This window comes from Anguilla anguilla, chromosome 2, assembly GCF_013347855.1.
Source record: "Anguilla anguilla isolate fAngAng1 chromosome 2, fAngAng1.pri, whole genome shotgun sequence".
Taxonomy (NCBI): domain Eukaryota; kingdom Metazoa; phylum Chordata; class Actinopteri; order Anguilliformes; family Anguillidae; genus Anguilla; species Anguilla anguilla.
In genome coordinates this window covers 58950413-58970415 of record NC_049202.1, presented here as the reverse complement: position 1 = coordinate 58970415, position 20003 = coordinate 58950413, and the positions used below count along the sequence as shown (strand labels likewise).

Here is a 20003-nt window from a genome sequence, read left to right as displayed (position 1 = left end):
AAGTAAAAAGTAGAAACGGGTGTAACGGTTAACATCAATGAGATATATAAATCTCTTGTCAAATCAAGAGTAGCTATTGACTTTGAGTATTATAGAAGGATGCAGGACCAAGGGGTGTTTCAGGATATGTGGAGTCTGTGTGTAGTCTGGAGGGTGGAGATTTAATATGCTGATGGTCATACAAATTGTTATATATTTGTTTCTGTAAAGCTTTGCATTTTATTGGTTTGTTCAACTTTTTCTCCTTTTATGTTTTTCTTGTATGTGTCTTGTCACACGCCAAGCGTGACACCCCGGGGAGGGAGATGTGGCAGTGCCAGGGAACACCGTTGTCTGTTGCATGGAGAGAGACAGAGCACACCCACACAAACACGAAATTAAATAAACTGACACCTTCACCCCTCCCTCTCACGGGTTACGGGAAAAACAATAAACTAAACAACAAGCTAAAATAACGAAGACAAAAGAAAGTAAAACAGAGCGACAACTATTTCAGTTCACGGCACTGTAGCTGGCCTGCTTTCCAGCAGACCAGCTCCTCCGACTTTTCTGTGGGGTTCACTTTTCCCCGTCTTTTTAAAAGAAACAAAACTGAAATTAAACGCAACTCAAATAAAGAAAGTAGCTCTTTGTGTTAGCTCCCGGTCTCGGCCCTGAACTGTGCAATGCAGCACACCTTTAAGCATCTGGGCTGATTAGCTAATGCAACCCAGGTGCGTGTGCTCTCTCCACTAGCTGGTGCAGCCGAGACCAATCCGCCTTTTCGATGGACCGAAATTTTTTTATTTTGTTGTGCCAAATGGCAGTATGTATTATACAATAAAGGTTTGTTAAAACTCAAACTCTCTCCCTCTCCCTCTCCCTCTCTCTCTCAAAAGATCAGGGGACTCAGCATGGGACTCTAGCCATGAACAGACACACACCTGAAGGCACACCTGGATCCAGCAGTGGGTGAGGAGTGTGATATTTGTGGAGTGTCGGAAACAGTTTTTCACATTTTTGTGGAGTGTGCACGACTGGGGGGGCGGGTGGGCGGTGCCTTGCATTTAGTTAGGGAGTGGGGTATAGTGCTGGGAGGTGGGTATTCTCATGCACTATTTATCGATGGGCCCAGGTACAGTGTCTCCAAAAAAGATGGTGTTACTGAACTTTCTATTGGGTAAGGCAAAGATAGCCATTCGGCTGACTTGAAAGAACTAAGAGATTGGCATGGGCTCATTGGAGCCTGTACATGTCTTAAGAGGGCTTGTTCATAAACGCCTGCTTACTGAGTTTTTCACTTTGGTGGTTAATGTTCAGGGTTTTTGGGACATGTGGGGAGTGGGGGGTTGTTTATGTGCAGTGAATGAGGGGGGAATTAGAATTGCTCTTCTGAAGTCATGGTAGGATCTTTTCTCTTTTATTCCATACTTTTTGTTTTCTGATTGTGGAGTTTTATTCAATATCTTTTCAGGTTTTAGTTTTTTGTAATGGTCTCTCATTGTGTGTCTATTATGTATAATTGTATGTATGTATGTATGTAAATGTATGTATTTCTTTTTTTGGTTTTACTTGTTGTTGCTCATTTTATTGGTATTTTTGAAAATGTGTTTATTTTTGCTCTGTATGTGTCTGAGTGGTTATTTGTGTTAATGTGGTCTTTATTTATATTTTGCCACTTATACAGTATAGAGAGCAGGACTCCTCACCTGAGCAGATGACTCCAGCATCCTGTTCATGTGAGAACATAGCTCGGCTCCATGAGGAAACAGCGCACTGTGAGAGGCGTGTCTCGTTCCCATGGCAACCAAACACATCAGCCTTGATTGGCCCACTCCCCGCTCCAAACCAGGCCTGCCCTGGTACTGCCACTGCAATCCCACACTTCAGCTGCTGACAGAGGACATTGGAGGCTCTCCTATCCCAGCATGCATCACACACTGTCCCCCAGATACCCAGGTACTGCAGCTCCACTCGACCAGAGCAGTTGTCAGGGCCGTCAGCCAGCCTGGACTCAGAGTACCCTACACACAGCACAGTGGGGTTAGCATCTGACCAACACTGAGATAATAAAGGAAGCTTATGGAAGAGACTACAACAAATACACATGCGAAACACAAACACACACACATACACAATGACACTGGGAGATCATGCAATCTCCACAAAAATTAAACTCAAACAGACACTGGGAGATCATTAAACTCATACAGACACTGAGAGATAAGAAAAACTCCACACAGATTAAACTCAGGCAGACACTGGGAGATCATGCAAACTCCACATAGATTAAACTCAGACAGACACTGGGAGATCATGCACACTCCACAGATTAAACTCAGGCACACACTGGGAGATCATGTAAACTCCACACAGATTAAACTCAGGCAGACACTGGGAGATCATGCAAACCCCGGAGCTGAGAGGTGACAGCATTAGCCGCTGTTCAAAAGTCCCTGTATGTGAATTCCTGCAGCTCACAGGAAGGCTGCTGATAGCTGTGTGCTTCCTCTTCCTGTGTGTCTATGGTACATAATCTGTGCTTCCCCTATCACAGGGTTATGGGCTGTAAATTCCTGCCCTCTATAGTGTTCATCGCACTTTATAGATTATATTTTCATCAGAACTCAAGTATTACAGCCCCTGACATGTAATATTCCACAGAATGATTAATAAAGATGTTGTTCAATATAAATGCATACACTCTTTCTAGGAACTATATTTACCCAGTATCACTGAAACAGTCACAAGTGCACAGAAGACTCTTACCAAAACACACCAGTCCCACATCGTTTCCATGGGAGCAGTGTTGATTCTGTGAGGGTGCTTTGGGACAGAAGGAAATGTGAGATTCGTTACCTCTACACCGAATCTCCTCTGCCCACACCTGGCCCTCCCCCTGGCCAAATGCAGCTGCCCCCCGCAGCTCTTTAAGAGCTCCACAGCCCAGTTCTCTGCACACAACCTCTGCACCCTGCTGGTCAAAGTCAGCATCACACACTGTGCCCCAGGAGCTCCCATGATGCACCTCTACTCTCCCAGAGCACAGGTCTGCCCCACCCACCAGCCTGATCTCTCGATGAGCTGCAATTAAACAGAGAATAAAGAGAATCAATAGCAATGACTTGCACCTTATTCCAAAGACAACATTCAGCACAGCTGTATGAATACAAAACTGCACAGCTATTATAGTACAGCTGTGTGAGATGAAGCAATCACATGTAAACTGCAGTGTCAGATTAGCCAATCACATGCAAACTGCAGTGACAGATTACAAAGAATAAGCATTCAGATAGCTGCAAGTACATCCTAAACATAAATATGCGATTCTGTTGTAATAGTAAATTCTGTAATACTTTGGTTTATTTATATATATATTTTTAATTACACTGAGTCCTACCTGCGCAGATCACTCCAGCATCCTCACCATGATTACAGTCATGTTTAGCCCATCCTCCTGACTGACACTCTTTCAGTGTGGATTCTGATACCCTGCAGGACACCTCATCCATCCATATTGGCCCACTCCCTGGTCCAAAGTGACCATCTTGTTTTGATTCTACAGCATCTCCACAGCCCAGCTGTCTACACACCACCCAAGCACCTGTAATATCCCAAGAATCATCACACACTGTCCCCCACTGTCCCTGATGGTAAACCTCCACTCTCCCAGCACAGGGGCTGCCACCATTCACCAGCTTCACATCCTCACTGCCTGAGAGAGAGAGAGAGAGAGAGAGAGAGAGATTGATTCTTTTATTGAGATGTTCCCACCCCTGCCCTCCATCCTCCCCAAAAGAAAGATAAATAAAACAGAAAGAAACCCACTACTGTACCCATTACATTTACATAGCAGGTGCTTTTATCCAAAGCGAAGTACAGAAGTGCATATCAAGGTCATTGTAACAACTACAAAACACATTTTCTACAGTTATTCATAGCCAAGAACACAATCCAGTTAATACAGTGAACATTTTTCTGACCTAACCTATGCTAAACCAACCTAGGGGGCAGTACACACTACAACATCAGGACGATAATACAAAGTACAATAAGTGCTGGAATGGAGGTACCTGTAACATGAGTGGCATGAAAGGGGGGAATTTAAGTGAAATGATCTGCAGAGTGGTGGTAGTTAGTCCAGGTATAGTATAAAGAGATGCCTCTTCAGATCATGGCGGAAGATCGGTACCCCCCTCCACAGTTAAGCTAAACATGTCTCAATTTCCTCTCCATTCTTTCCAATTTTGGCACATTATGCATCATTTTAAAATACTGAAATTCTACTCTGAGGTACGCAGAGACGTAACCCCTAAACACCTGCAGTACATCTGTGGACTCACCACGACGCAGCACGTTCCTGCGTGTGACCCAAGTCACAAGTTTTGCCTGCCCATATAAAAAATTCACCACTACTACAGTATAAAACTTCTGGCAGCTGGAACCTGTACCTTGGTCCACAGATAAACTCCCCCACAGTAAAAAGCGCCCCTAGCTGCAAACACGCTGTTCATAATAAACAAAACATTTGTTTCAACCTTACTCATGAAACAAACAGGTGTGACATTGTTTCCTGCTAAGCACAAAATGGGCATCCTATCCCCAACCCAGGGGTAACATGAGCCAACCACACTTTAGCAGCCACAGTCCCATGTACAGTAGTATCCTCCACCGCAGGTCTCCAGTCCGCTTAGGGATGGGGCCTTATATAGCACCCTCCATCTGTACCCTGCCATCGTCTGGTCACCCAGCTTATCCTGCCGCCGATGCTCCCTCTTATCACCTAGAGCCCTCTTATGCCTGACCTTAACACATCCCACATACAGGTCCCTCCCCTTCAACTCCTGAAACTATCCCAAACCTGGAGAAAAGAAAGATGAATGCATTCTGCCCGTCCCCGCCCCCCCCCCCCCCCCCCCCCCCCCCCACCCCCGCCCACAGCTGCCTTGCCTTCAGCACCGCTGCATAGTACTCTGTGTGACCTTTAGTGTTCAGACCATCCGGTCTCATTAAAAACAGCTGTAGATACCCTTTCCAAAACTTAATTTTTAATCAACGGTGGTAAATTTGACTTTCATGGCTGGTGCAGAAAGCGATGTTACCTGCACTAGATTTCCTATGATTACAATACTGCTTTCAATCAAAAAATTAACAAAATCTTCCTTCTTCAAAGACACAGCCACTTCTTTATTCATTCTAGATTCTAAGTAAATTTGATTATTCCCTTCCCCAACCGCAAGTAGTACCTCTTCCTCTGTTGTGTCTCCCGCAGGCACGCACCTAAACCCGTGACGGAGCGATTGCATGTCAAACTGATACCCCATTCTGGCCTCAGGGAAGGCCAGAAAGCCCTAGCCAACTACCTAAAAAAACTCCACCAACTCCATTAAACATTTAAATCAATAAAAATAAATATACCAATTAAATATACGATTGTGAAAAAAGGGGGGGAAACAAAAAAGAAAAAAGTTAAAAAGTTAAGCTGCACCACCAAAGTGCGAGAGAGCCCAAATCCACTACACAAAGTTCTATACATTCTCTTCTCAATCAGTTTTTTTGTATATGTTTTTGTAATTATTGTTCAATGTTATGTTCATTGTTTCACCTAATTTACACATGACACAACATTACTCAAGCTAACACAAATACCACACACACACACTGCATAGAAGACTCTTACCAGAACACACCAGTCCCACGTCGTTTCCATGGGAGCAGTGTTGATTCTGTGAGGGTGCTTTGGGACAGAAGGGAATGTGAGATTCTTTGCCTGTACACTGAATCTCCTCTGCCCACACCTGGCCCTCACCCTGGCCAAATGCAGCTGCCCCCCGCAGCTCTTGAGGAACCCCACAGCCCAGTTCTCTGCACACAACCTCTGCGTCCTGCTGGTCAAAGTCAGCATCACACACTGTGCCCCAGGAGCTCCCATGATGCACCTCTACTCTCCCAGAGCACAGGTCAGCCCCGCCCACCAGCCTCACCTTCTGAGGGGCTGGAGCTAAACAGAAGAGAGAATCATCAGCAATGCCTTGCACCTTATCCCAGCTGTGTGAATACAGGTCTGCACAGCTATAATACATGGAGTACAGCAGTGTGAGATGAGCCAATCACATGTAAACTGTAGTGTGAGATGAACCAATCATATGTAATTTGCAATGACATTTAGAATAAAAAAAAACATTCAGATAGCTACAGAACAAGAGCAGGTACATCAGAAACATAAACTAGATTCTTCTGTGACTGTAAATTCTGTGTTAGTTCAGTGAATGGAACAATGCCCACATTTTCTTTATAACACAACATTTAAGAATATACTATATTTCAGTTTTATGTATTATTATGTTTTAACTTATGACAAAATATTTTCTCATTTAAAACAAAAGTGCTATGCTGGTATAAGAACATTGGCAAGAGCTGAATAACACTGAGTCCTACCTGAGCAGATCACTCCAGCATCATCTCTATGATCACAATAATGTTCACCCCATCCTAGGGACACACACTCCTTCAGTGTGGATTCTGATCCCCTGCAGGACACCTCATCCATCCATATTGGCCCAGATCCTGGTCCAAAGTGACCATATTGTGGTGCTTGTTGAACGTCTCCACAGCCCAGCTGTCTACACACCACCCAAGCATCTGTAATATCCCAATAATCACCACACACTGTCCCCCACTGTCCCTGGTGGTAAACCTCCACTCTCCCAGCACAGGGGCTGCTACCATTCACTAGCCTCACATCCTCACTATCTGAGAGAGAGAAAGAGAGAGAGAAAGAGAGAGAGATTTTAAAATCACACAGACACTGAAACACTGACATTAATAAAGATCTTGTTAAAGTGACAATCTTGAAGACTTCACTTTCGTTCTCTATGGCGGTGCCAATGGCGAGAAGCGGTAATTGCAGGTGTGTTTTTGGACCTCACTTCCCATAGATCCAACCGGATCCAACCAGTGTCGCCTGTGTGACGTCAGTCAGTTGGCACGCCAACTATAACACTTACTATTTACTGAATAAAAAACGGTTGTTATAAAAGTAACGTTATGTACATACTCATTGGTTGTCTAACATTAGGCTAACTCAAGATGTCTTTGCACTGCCAAGCCGGGTTAAAATGCCGTAGCAAACCTGGGGTAGAATTAATGATGATCAATTTCTGCAAATGTTCTTTATCCACCTTTTGCCCGGTATGAACATCTTTACACTGCAGAGAAGAATTTGCGGGATTCGCTGTGGCTCGTGCAATTATGTACCCGCCAAAGCGTAACTTGGCGGGATGGCATACCTGCCATCCCAATCTCGTGCACAATAAGCAGTCTTTTTCGTGAATGATTGTTGTGTGGTATTTTTGAAACAACTGCCTTGCAAAATGTTACCCCTGGTGTTTCTGGTTTTGCTAGCTAAACTGTTCGAGAATAAAGCTGAGCTGGGTGTTAAATTAGCAATCAGAACAAAAAGAATAAAACAAAAACAAAGGAGATTTCATCAAAAAGGGCATAAAGGCTGAAGGAATTATAATATATTGATGAACTCGATGGCAATGTAAATAACGGTAACGTTAAGGTCAGTTCAGATCAGAGACTGTAAGGTTCAGATCAATGATTCGCAACGAGGTGAAACGGTTTTAGAATGTTGCAGAGAAAATTGCAGCGGTGTGAACTGGCTAGTAGCAGAGCCGTTGCCTGCCCTGAGGTTTTAAAAGACCGTCCTTGTCAAATAGCCAAGTGCAGTTTTATAACGTTTACAATAAGACGTCTTGGAATTTTGCAAGTTGCAGCCAGTCTCGTTGCGAATCATTGATCTGAACTGGCCTTAAGTTAGCTACACTGCAACGTTGTAACAAGGTAGCATTGCATTCGAGAGACGGTTTGCGAGGTCGGTACTGGTCGGTAGCGTTAGCTAGCGTTTTTTTCTAATTGTTAGCCGATATTAGATTGTGTTAATTACATTAGCTAGCTAGCTAACGCAACGTTACCTGATATGAGAGATGGATACTGTGCACAAAGTTGTCTAAACTAATGTTGTCTTTCTTGACATGGTCCGGTAGCTAGCGTTAGCTGTGCAAATAGCTATGTAATTTAGTAAAGTTACATTGTCATTAAATGTAATACGAAATCTACATGAACAAATAATAAGATCTGTGATGATATGTTACACAAAAACTTTTTAGGGTTCCATAACTCCCCCAACCCCCATTTCTCTGTTATTGTAACGCATGCAGACACCGGAAAAAACAGTACGCCGCTCACATACAAGTGAGTTGAAGAGCGAGACTGTTGCGTTAGTTCCGCCTACCCTCTCTGGCGGACCAACCACCAATGGGTGATGAAAAACGCGTCACTAACTTTGCGCCGCTTGTGATTTTTTCCCGGGAATGTCGCCACAGACACCAAGTTTTTTAATCATGAATTATGATAATAATAGTATAAATTAATATAAAAATAGGCTCAATCACCATTGTGTTACCCAATGCAGCGATAGATAGTGACTTAAAGGACATTTATTTTAATGAAAATCTTTGAGATTATTACTTTAAATATAAAATCATATAATCTGTCAGGAACTATATTTACCCATTATCACTAAAACACTCACAGTGCACAGAAGACTCTTACCAGAACACACCAGTCCCACGTCGTTTCCATGGGAGCAGGGTTGATTCAGTGAGGGTGCTTTGGGACAGAAGTAAATCTGAGATTCATTGCCTGTACACTGAATCTCCTCTGCCCACACCTGGCCCTCCCCCTGGCCAAATGCAGCTGCCCCCCGCAGCTCTTTAAGAGCTCCACAGCCCAGTTCTCTGCACACAACCTCTGCGCCCTGCTGGTCAAAGTCAGCATCACACACTGTGCCCCAGGATCTCCCATGATGCACCTCTACTCTCCCAGAGCACAGATCAGCCCCGCCCACCAGCCTCACCTCTGTAGTTAAACAGAGAATAAAGAGAGAATAATCAGTAATGACTGGCACTTTATTCCAGAAACAGCATTCATCACAGCTGTATGAATACACGACTGCAGTACTATTACAAATGGAGTACAGCAGTGTGTGATGAACTAATCACATATAAACTGCAGTGTAAGACATAGACTTAAATAAACATTCAGATAGCAGAACAACAGAACAAGAGCAAGTACATAAAGACTGTCTTGTCGCTGTAAATTCTGGATTAGTCCAGTGAATTGAAGAATGCACACATCTACTTTAGAATACAACATTCCCAAATGAAATTCTCTTTTTTAGTTATATGTAATATTGTATATTTGCTTATAAAAAAATATTATTTCCTCATTTGAAAAAAAGTGCTGTTTGGTACCAAGAACATTGGTAACACCTGAATAGGTCCTACCTGCACAGATTACTCCAGCATCCTCTCCATGACGGCAGTTATGTTTACCCCATCCCCGTGACTCACACCTCTTCAGTGTGGATTCTGATCCCCGGCAGAGCACATCATCCATCCATATTGGCCCAGACCCTGGCCCAAAGTGCGCACCTCCTGGGGCATCTACAGCATTTCCACAGCCCAGCTGTCTGCACACCACTCCTGCATCGATCATATCCCACTCATCACTGCAGACTGTTCCCCACTCTCCCTGATGGTAAACCTCCACTCTCCCAGCACAGGAGCTGCTACCATTCACCAGCCTCACGCTGCCTGAGAGAGAGAGAGATTATATTGAAAAATAAATATAAGAATTTACCTTATGTGGAACAAGAAGTATAAAAGACGTCTACTGTAAGCATAACAGTAGTATGGATGTAAGCCAATTATCCAATGATTTATTTATGTCTAAGTTATAAAACACCAGCACCAGTTAAAGTACATGAACAGATACAAGTGTATAGAAATGCAAATGAGTAAATGCTCCTCATAAAATGATATGATACACAAATACAAGAATCAGAAAAGATATTCTAGTTATTGTTTGCTCATGGCACTTATTTGCAAGCTAACAGTAAACGCTAGTTGAGTAAATTTCACAAAAAACATGCTCATATAGGCTATTCATTTTTAAATTGGTGAAATGTTTTGAAAATATCTGTAAATCACATTATAGAGTCAGCCTACGCCAAGTTTCTGTAGGAATTCACATACAAAGCACAGTATACCACATTTCCTTCCACAGGAATTAGAGTCAGAGGTTGGAATCAATCACTGCATAACTCTTGTTTTTGTTCACTAGGATCTGGAGTCAGTGAACGAAGAGTCTGATCTCGGAACCAGTCACCGCATGACTCTAGTTCTCGTTCGCAGGAGTCTGGACAACAGCTGTGTAGGAACCAGTGAACGAATCTGGAAACTGAGTTAAAGGATTTGTGTCCCTGAAAGCAACTGGAACGCTCACCACTAGTAAGAACTAGAAAACACCTCAGCAGCTCTGTCTGTAGGAAGACAGGGTACAGTCTATCTACTTTGACATAAGTGCTAGAATGGAAAGACCTGTATAATAGTATGTGAGGTGAGCCAAAATACCAAATTTTGTGCAAATCAGTTTTGGAGGAGCAGAAGCATTTGAAGTGTTTTTCAAAAAATTCTAATTGCCAGAAAGTACAAAATGGTGAATATTTCCAATATTTTTTATATTCAGATCTCTATAGTGGTACCATGTAATTGGATTTGGCTAAAACGACTGGAGTCATGATGTAATTGTCAATATACTTACCAAGTTTTATAACTTCATATCAAATTGTTTCTGAATCAGCATTTTTGCGAAAAAGCCATGCCACACTGCAATTTTATTGGATCATAATTTGGCTACATTTGGACAGAAGTGTTAGAAAAGTGATACGGTATCTTGAGATTTTGTGAAAATCTGGGAATTTTTGTTGGAGGAGAAGCATTGAAGAGTTTTTAAAAATATTTTAAATGGCGGAAAATACAATATGGTGATCTTATGGTTCCTTGGGGCACATTTGTTCTTAGTAAAGAGGACGTCTACTGCCATTATTTTCAAGCCTGTAGGTCAAACACAGCAGGAGTTATGTTTAATTGTTTAACAATTCCAACTTACTATAATAGCACCACCAAGAAGCCAATCACCATCAAATTTGGTATAGGGTTACTAGGTGTCACACTCTAGAAATGTGCTAAGTTTAGTAAGAATCAGCCGAGCGGTTCAGGAATAACTCAGAAAAGTAATAGATGAATAAATATATTATAAAATGGCGGCCAATTAAAGATGGCGTCAACCCAATTAGCACATAACTATGTTGCTAATGAGGGCTTTTGTCATTGTAGCAAGTTTTAAATCTCTGCAAAGGAACAGTGATTTTGAATGAATTACACTTCCACTTCGCAGGGTGGACCCCAAATAAATATGAAAAAGAACAGGTAGTGGGTTGCTGAAGCAACCACACTAATTAGTAAAGATATGGTTAAATATAAATGCATCTGATCTGTTAAAGGCATATTATGCAGGATTTTTTAGCCTGTGTTTACTATCAAAGAAGTCTCCTCCTCGATCTTCAACCCCGCCCACTCAACCCGAGTACCCAACTAAGTTATCGACACGCAAATTCATGAGACACTACTGAAAAAGTTTTCCCATCAATTACTCAGATTGACATTATATTGTCCGGTCGAGACTACAAACCAGACAATATAATGTCAATCGAGACTATGTACAAATAATTTGAAAATGGGACCTCTGACAAACCTAGCTGGATAGCTAGAAAGTAATATTACTTACAGGTCCAACAGAAAACAAGCCAACATCACATTCCTTTTCAGTGTTGCGAACTTCAGCTGATGTCACAGAGAAAAAGCAATTCCAAGGTTATTGAGCGAGCCCTATCGTCTTTTTGCTTCGGAAAGGTTCCAAACATATTTTAGGATGACAAATACAGGTAAACACGCACAAATTTGGCAAAAGTGCATAAATACAGAGATTGCCAGTGCATCAAAGAAATGCCTTAGCATGGTTATTTTATAATACTTTCGTGGTAAAAACCCTGCACAGTATGCCTTTAAGGAACTATATTTACCCACTACCACTGAAACAGTCATAGTGCATAGAAGACTTACCAGAACACACCAGTCCCACATCGTTTCCATGGGAGCAGGATTGATTCTGTGAGGGTGCTGTGGGACAGAATTGAATCTGAGACTCATTGCCTCTACACTGAATCTCCTCTGCCCACACCTGGCCCTCCCCCTGGCCAAATGCAGCTGCCCCCCGCAGCTCTTTAAGAGCTCCACAGCCCAGTTCTCTGCACACAACCTCTGCGTCCTGCTGGTCAAAGTCAGCATCACACACTGTGCCCCAGGAGCTCCCATGATGCACCTCTACTCTCCCAGAGCACAGGTCAGCCCCGCCCACCAGCCTCACCTTTCGAGGGGCTGGAGCTAAACAGAAGAGAGGATTATCAGCAATGACTTGCACCTTATCCCAGCTGTATGAATACAGGTCTGCACAGCTATAATACATGGAGTACAGCAGTGAGACATAGGACTCTATTTTACACCCGATGCAAAGCGGCGCCAAGTGCAACGCAAGTGTCAGCGCCCACGTTGTTTAAAAAGCAAATGTACTTGCGCCCATCTGAGTGCCCATGAGCATGTTGGTCTTAAAATGAGGTGTGGTCAGAAGCATTGTTGGCGCATTGCTGTCTTGAGGCAGCGGAACGCGGTTGCGCGATTGACCAACAAAAACCTGGTCTTAAGTCAATGGCGCAGTATTTTACTGTTATTTTAAGGGCGCATTATTAAGACAGTAATATGCACCTACATAGGCGGGTGCACAACGCGCGATATTAAAAAAAAAATACATGGCATAATGGTTAGTCATAATAGTTATCACAATTAGCTAATCATGTATATCATGCCTACAACTGTGCGTGAATTTTGGTTCAATCGAAAACACGAACTGTAATAGAAAGAACGTTTGGAGTGCTAAAATTGTGCTTCAGATGTTTGGGTAAGTCAGGTGGAACATTAACATACAGCCCTTATAATATCAATCCGCCAAGGGGCAAGTGCACCTGGCTTTGAAAGGGAACGGGAGATGACACTCTGATTGGTTTATTTCATGTTACGCCCAAAACACACCTATGGTTAATTAAGAGACTAAGTACAACCCCTTTGAACCATGCACCTTACTTTGTGCTCAGAATAAGAATTAAACTAGTGAAAGTGGATTTGGACACGCCCTAAATGCACTTGCACCATGCGCTTTAGGCCGTGCGCTTAGATCGTTAAAATAGAGCCCTAAAATATGAAAATTCTGATAGCCACAACAAAGAACAAGTATATGAGAAACATAAATATGAGGTTCTGTTGCAACTGTGCAACAGTGAATGGAACAGTGCACAAATGTACTTTATAGCACAACATTTAAGAATATAATACTATATTTCAGTTTTGTGTATTATCTTTTATTTTATGAAAAATTATATTTCATCATTTAAAACAAAAGGGCTGTGCTTGGATAAGAACATTGGTAACGGCTGAATAACACTGAGTCCTACCTGAGCAGATCACTCCGGCATCCATTCCATGATTACAGTAATGTATGCGCCTTTTTTGTGACTCACACTCCTTCAGTGTGGATTCTGATCCCCTGCAGGACACACGAGCCATCCATATTGGCCCAGACCCTGGTCCAAAGTGATCGCCTCCTAGTGCATCTACAGCATCTCCACAGCCCAGCTGTCTGCACACCACTCCAGCATCGATCATATCCCAGAAAAGACTACACACTGTCCCCCACTCTTTCAGATGGTAAACCTCCACTCTTCCAGCACAGGGACTGCTACCATTCACCAGCCTCACATCCTCACTGCCTGAGAGAGAGAGAGAGAGAGAGAGAGAGAGAGAGAGATTTAAAAACTCCTTTTATTGGGACATTGTTCAACCACAGAAATTACTGTACTTCAAAATAAAAATAATAGACAAGCAACATAAAGAGATAAACAATTAAAAAAACTAACCACAGGCAGAAAAGAGAGGATAGATAGAGAAGAGAGAGAGAGATGGAGAGAGGGAGAGAGATTATATTGAAAAATAAATATAAGAATTTACCTTATGTGGAACAAGAAGTATAAAAGACGTCTACTGTAAGCATAACAGTAGTATGGATGTAAACCTTGGGAATAGCGATCATTCTGCAGTCGGTTTTGATGTATTTCGGCACATTAACAAGGCCTCCACTATGGCCAGAATTTTTAATTTTAGATCAGCCAATTTTAACAAGATCCGAGAAGATTCAAGTAATATTGACTGGGTGCAACTTCAGACTGCAAGACTGTGAATGAAAAGTGGGGCAGGTTCAAAATGGTTATTCTTGAGGCACAATGTAAATTTATTTTCCAAAGGTAAGGAAAAGTAAGTTGAAGTCTCCCTAGTGGATGAACAAAAAACTGTTATAAGATATATAAAAATAACAGAACTGAGAGGGATAAGGCTGAATACTGTAATATGTGTGATATGATTAAAAAAGAAGTATGGGAAGCCAAGAGGCTCTTTGAAAGGCAAATTGCTCAAGATGCAAAAAGTAATCCTAAATGTTTCTTTCAATATCATTGTAGGAAAAGGAAACTTAAGGAGGATATCAGATGCACCGGAATGCAGTACTCAATATGTTATAGCAGATATTGAGATAGAGGATGAAGAAGTACTGGATAAATTACATAAACTAAAGACAAATAAGGCAGCAGGCCCTGATGGCATATACCCAAGAGTATTCTAGAGTTAGGTGTGGTCATCTTTAAACCACTGGCAGGTATTTTTAGACTGTCTTCAGAAACTGTAGAAATACAAGAGGGCTGGAAGCATGCTCATATAATACCAATATATAAGAAAGGGGACCTTGCTGATCCAGTAAACTACAGGGCTGTCAGTTTGACATGTTCAACATAAAAAATCAGAATCTATCATTAGAGAAAAGTTGGAAGTATTTCTTGAATAGCAACATCTGAAAAGATAGCCAGCATGGTTTTCACAAGAGAAGGTCATTGCTGACAAACCTTCTTGTATTCTTTGAAGAGCCTACCAATGCTTTGACCAAAAGAAGCCTTATATTATATGCTTAAATTTCCAAAAAGCATTTGATAAGGTACCGCATGAGAGACTTGTTAGCAAAATGAAGACAGTAGGAATTACAGGAAGTATTTCAGAGTGGATTCAGAATTGGCTACAGGGTAGAACGCAAAAAGTAGTAGTAGGAGGGATATTATCTGAGGAAACAGTGGATAGTTCCTGATTCATATCAGTGACCTTGAAAGGGACATACAAGTACATAAGTCACATTTGCAGATGATACAAAACTAGGAGACCCAGCTAATAGTTTGGAATCCACTAAAGTAATCCAATATTTAAACAAAAGGCAGAAACCTGGCAATTGAAATTAAAATAGCCAGATGTAAAATTCTGCATGTGGGAAGCTTAAGCTTAAGACTTAAGATGTATAATCTCTTCAAGCTTAGTAAAAGGACACTTAGAGGTGATTTGATTCAGGATTTTAAATTTATAAAGGGGATTAACACAAAGTGAACTACAAGAGATTATTCAGGTTGAGTTCTGTTAGTATAACGAGGGGACATAAATGAAAATTAGCAAAAGGTAAATGGACTGCATTTATATAGCGCTTTTATCCAAAGCGCTTTACAATTGATGCCTCTCATTCGCCAGAGCAGTTAGAGGTTAGGGGTTAGGTGTCTTGCTCAAGGACACTTCGACATGCCCAGGGCGGGGTTAGAACCGGCAACCCTCCGACTGCCAGACAATCGGTCTTACCTCCTGAGCTATATCGCCCCAGGTAAATTCCGTACAGGTAAGGTAAATTCCGTACAGACATTAGGGTGAATTTTTTTCACGCAGAGCGTAGTCAATGTGTGGAATAATGTGCTGGGTCACGTAGTAGAGGCAGAAATTCTGGGGATTTTCAAGACTAGGCTTGATACGGTGTTAGATATTATCTTGTCTGTAGGTAATCAGCACTAGATTCAATATAGTCAGGAAAATGGCAAGCATTGTTGAACTGAATGGCCTGTTCTTGTCGTTATGTAATGTTATGGTATGTCATGTTATGCTATCTCTGTAAGAATACCACACCAGGTTAACCTTTGTATGTGGCTGGGCGCTAACCCGTAGATATCAAGATCCTTAGTCAGTAATCCACCACCAAAGACATCAGCTTGTTCCCCAGGACACCGGCTTTCCGACTATACAAAACATGATTACCCTGTATTACAGAGAACCTTAGTTATACATAATGCTGATCCAGTAGGATATTTTGGAACTGAGCACTGTCTCTTTATCAGATAATACATAAAATTTTCTAGATAAACCTGGTTTATAGATTTTTAAATAGTGTGTAGCTTGTAACTGCGAACTCCAAATTGTCACAGTAAATTCAGGGAATAGGACCTAGCAGCATCTGCAGGAACACCGTCACAACACTGAGGTGCACTCTACCACCTATGCTTTGCACACTGTCCACCAGTGACACCAGCTCTGCCAGTGAGGCCTGTCACGTGACTGAATAAGCAGATGACGCTCAAGTGACAGTGCTCATCTCTCAGGGACATGAAGCCCCTAAATACTGCAAGTGCACACTTTGGCCACAAGGTGGATAAAACCCCTTTACTTTCTCATGCTAAGAACTGTTTTACTGCCCTGAAAATAGAAAATTAGAATGCTGAGATGGTATTAAAAACCATGAGAGTTCACATTTGCAGATATCTAAAATGGAGTACAGAAGATTTAAATGAGATATACTCAAAATGTAATGAGAATTATTAGTGTCTACTTTCTACATTCGAGACTGGGATATCATGCATTTGTATTGCAGTTTGGTACTAAGAATGTTCACATTTTGTTTAATTTCCTGGCTAAAAGGTCATTCAGACATGAAACTCAATAAACTCATGTGCATTGCAAAACACAGATTTTACAGATATGCTGCCTCTTTTGGCACAATAATTTATTTCTCTAGAGAATTACTGCACTTCCATTCTGATCTTTCTACCTTTGTTTGCATTGTAACTTTCTCTGGATAAAAGTGTCTGGTAAATGGCAGTAAAGTGGACATGTGACTGGACAGAGACCGGAAAATTCAAAGGAATTTCCACAGATGAAAGCCATCTTCTGTGCACAGCTGTGACCCCCAGCAGATCGGGAAGAACGGTTCCTCTAAAGAGCCCTGTGCATCTGTATAGCAACTCATTTATAAGTGATAAAATAGAAGACTCATCTGGAATGGTTTAAATCAACCAATTAATTATATGTGTGTACAGGCCGGGTGTGTGTACACATGCATTATACTGGTTTGTAACATTTTAAATTAGTCATGGTTTTGTTTTCAGTCAAATGAGTAATGATTAAATGCAAATCTGAATTTTTAGCTCATATATTTGTGGCGACTTCTATACCTGTATTTCATAAGATACCTTTTAAATAATCACTTTTAGATTTCATATTATCTCTGATGTTCAGTATTTAATTGGGATAGTTCTTGTTAAGTTTCCACAATTATTTGATTTGAATTTTTTTTAACAAAGAAACTTTGTATGTTGAAATGTATGTGAAATAAAATAATCATCTCCATTTTCTGTTGTAAGCAGCAGTGGAGGATATTATCAGTTCAGAATGTTATTTTAAAAGATTTTCACAGGAAGTCTGACTGGATCAACGCTGCTTCAGCCCCGCTTTTGAAGTTGAGGTTCGCACGGGTCTTTCTACTCATGCACTAATGTGTAAAGTTTTTTTTTTTAATTTTTAAATTTTTTGTTGTAATAACATTTTAGGAGATGAGTACATTTTAATTGTGTACATTTTAAAGTGTACTATATAATTAATGTTCTGCCATAATGAAATCAGCGTGTCACTATGAAGACAGTTCACATTTCCGTTCAGTTAAAACTCATCAGAGAAGAGAATTAAACGACTAAAAAGCAGCTTGCAACTACAGAAACTGAGAATAATATAATATTAATAATTAACATTATTAATAATGGTAATAATATATTATTAATTCATAAATACATTTATGACATGAACATTAAACTGTGGACTTAATTTTGAGCCAGCAATTATCTGAACTTTTTCATGAATATCACATGCCAGCTTAATTAGACATGAAAATGATAAAAACAATACTTTAAAAAGATTGTTAAATTCACTACAGCACAAACATGAGCAAACATACAGCTTTATTCTGGCTGGATTATTCAAATATAGTTTTTCATATACCAATTAATCAAATATAGAAACGTTTCCTAAATAATTAATAAAGAAATTAATTTTGTGAAAACTTCATGAAATATTGCAGTGAAATATTACTACACTAATCTCTGGTGTTTAGAGACGGCCTGTAGCGCTGCCCTGGCTGGAGAGCTGCCCTTTGACAACCTGACCTTCTGACCCCTTGGCCCTGACCCCCAGTCTCTTAGCTCTGACGGGGTGTGGCGAAGCTTGAGAGGAGGATGAAGCCGGTACTCACTGGCTATGGAGAGCAGGAGCAGGGAGGAGAGAGAGAGGCAGAACAGACTTCTCTCCATCTTCTTCAGCGCAAACAGAACCTTCCTCAGAGCAGAGTGGATGCTCACACCTTCACCTCTGAGCTCTGAGAGAAACTGAGCCCTATGCATGCACCCGGCTCCCCTCTGAGAGAGCACACTCTTCCCCCCCACCAATCACACTCACTGTCACCTTATAAGAGCATTGCAGGGACACTTTGAATGGTCACAGTGACAAATCAGCGCACGCCATTTACATTTTCTCCATATATTCCAACTCTGCGTCACTGCAATCTGACACAAACTGTCAGGACTCCTCCCACCAGCAAAAGATCCCAACCCCATGATGCTGTGCGTAGAGACACAAAAGAAGAAAACGTCTTTTTTTCTAAAAAGGATAAAGTTTTTAGTGCGGTGTTTGGCCACGCAGTCTTTACAAGATTAATATATTGTGACATGCTGCACTGACAGGCAGAAGAAGAAAGTAGCTTATTTTAAAAAGGATAAAGTTTTTAATGCAGTGTTTAGCTGTGCAGTATGAAATCCTATGCAGCAAAGCCTTGACATTTCGGACAAAAGACTCCTTTATTCAAGGATTTTTTAAAACTTATTTCAGCTGACATGTAATAGAAGCTGCAAAATAGCATATATATCCTATAGTGATATATGTACTGGAAGAGAAACTGTATTGTTGTGTTCAGTTGAGATCAGAATCATTCAAACAGAGTGATATCTTAAAACTTAAAGAGTGGAATGATGGGTGTGCTGTGCGTTATTGCGTTGCAGGGGAGCTGAACGGGGACAGTAGCTGCGTTCCCAGTCAGTGTTGCAGGACCAGACATAATTAAGCATCGTACCGATGGAAGCTGCCAATTCAGCTTATTTAATCAATGAACCGCTTTTTTACGTACACTGTATTCTTTAACTCACTCAGTAGAGGTCTCACAGCAACCTGTATGCTTCACAATGCTTTACTAATAGCCTTCTTATTGACACCCAAAAATCTTACGTGAGATATTTATACCCATCTAGCAAGTGATGTGAATATCTTACTTCATATCTTGCTTTAAAATTAAATAAAGGTAGCTAACATTAGAGCTAGCTAAATAAGCGGTAGAGCTATCATATTCAACAAGTTAATTTGAGCGAGCTAAACAGCCATCATCCTTTCCTCATTATCGTTCTTCACCAAGTTGGCAAACGTAAACTTTCACCAAAAAGAAATAACTGCTAAAATATTTGCGGATCAGTGAACATTGATTACTTGAATTGTTACTAAATGCTGCTGGAGAAAAAACTCACTGCAATAGTCGTGTCGCTGTAATTCACTGAGCTACATACACCATAGACCGTAGAAAAACCGCACTGAAAGCTTACGGCAGACTTGTTCGTCTTTACCGCCGTCAAACTGTAATGACGTCATGCAAGAAAAGCTAAGCACCGATTGGCCTGGCCAGTGAAGAGAAAATGAAGATTGCCGACACCGGAAACCGTGGAACCACAGAATCGTTATTTTACAAAAGCACTAACTTAATCACACCTACAGTCCTTTCTGAACCGA

General features: G+C 41.2%; 3 protein-coding genes across 3 annotated transcripts in view; 2 read left to right on the top strand and 1 right to left on the bottom strand.

The window, feature by feature from the left end:
- Positions 1–20003, top strand: part of LOC118219848 (hemicentin-1-like) — a 508226-nt gene that overhangs the window by 335132 nt on the left and 153091 nt on the right. The window lies entirely within an intron of this gene.
- LOC118219862 (high affinity immunoglobulin gamma Fc receptor I-like) overlaps positions 1–20003 on the top strand; it is a 221744-nt gene that overhangs the window by 110664 nt on the left and 91077 nt on the right. The window lies entirely within an intron of this gene.
- LOC118219858 (scavenger receptor cysteine-rich type 1 protein M130-like) lies at positions 2381–11737 on the bottom strand. Its single transcript, XM_035403346.1, has 7 exons — positions 11677–11737; positions 9333–9641; positions 8599–8904; positions 6418–6732; positions 5660–5980; positions 3380–3694; positions 2381–3063 (listed from the first exon to the last, which is right to left on the bottom strand). The coding sequence occupies exons 2-7, from the start codon at positions 9541–9543 to the stop codon at positions 2702–2704; spliced, it is 1830 nt and encodes a 609-aa protein (XP_035259237.1). The 5' UTR covers positions 9544–9641; positions 11677–11737; the 3' UTR covers positions 2381–2701.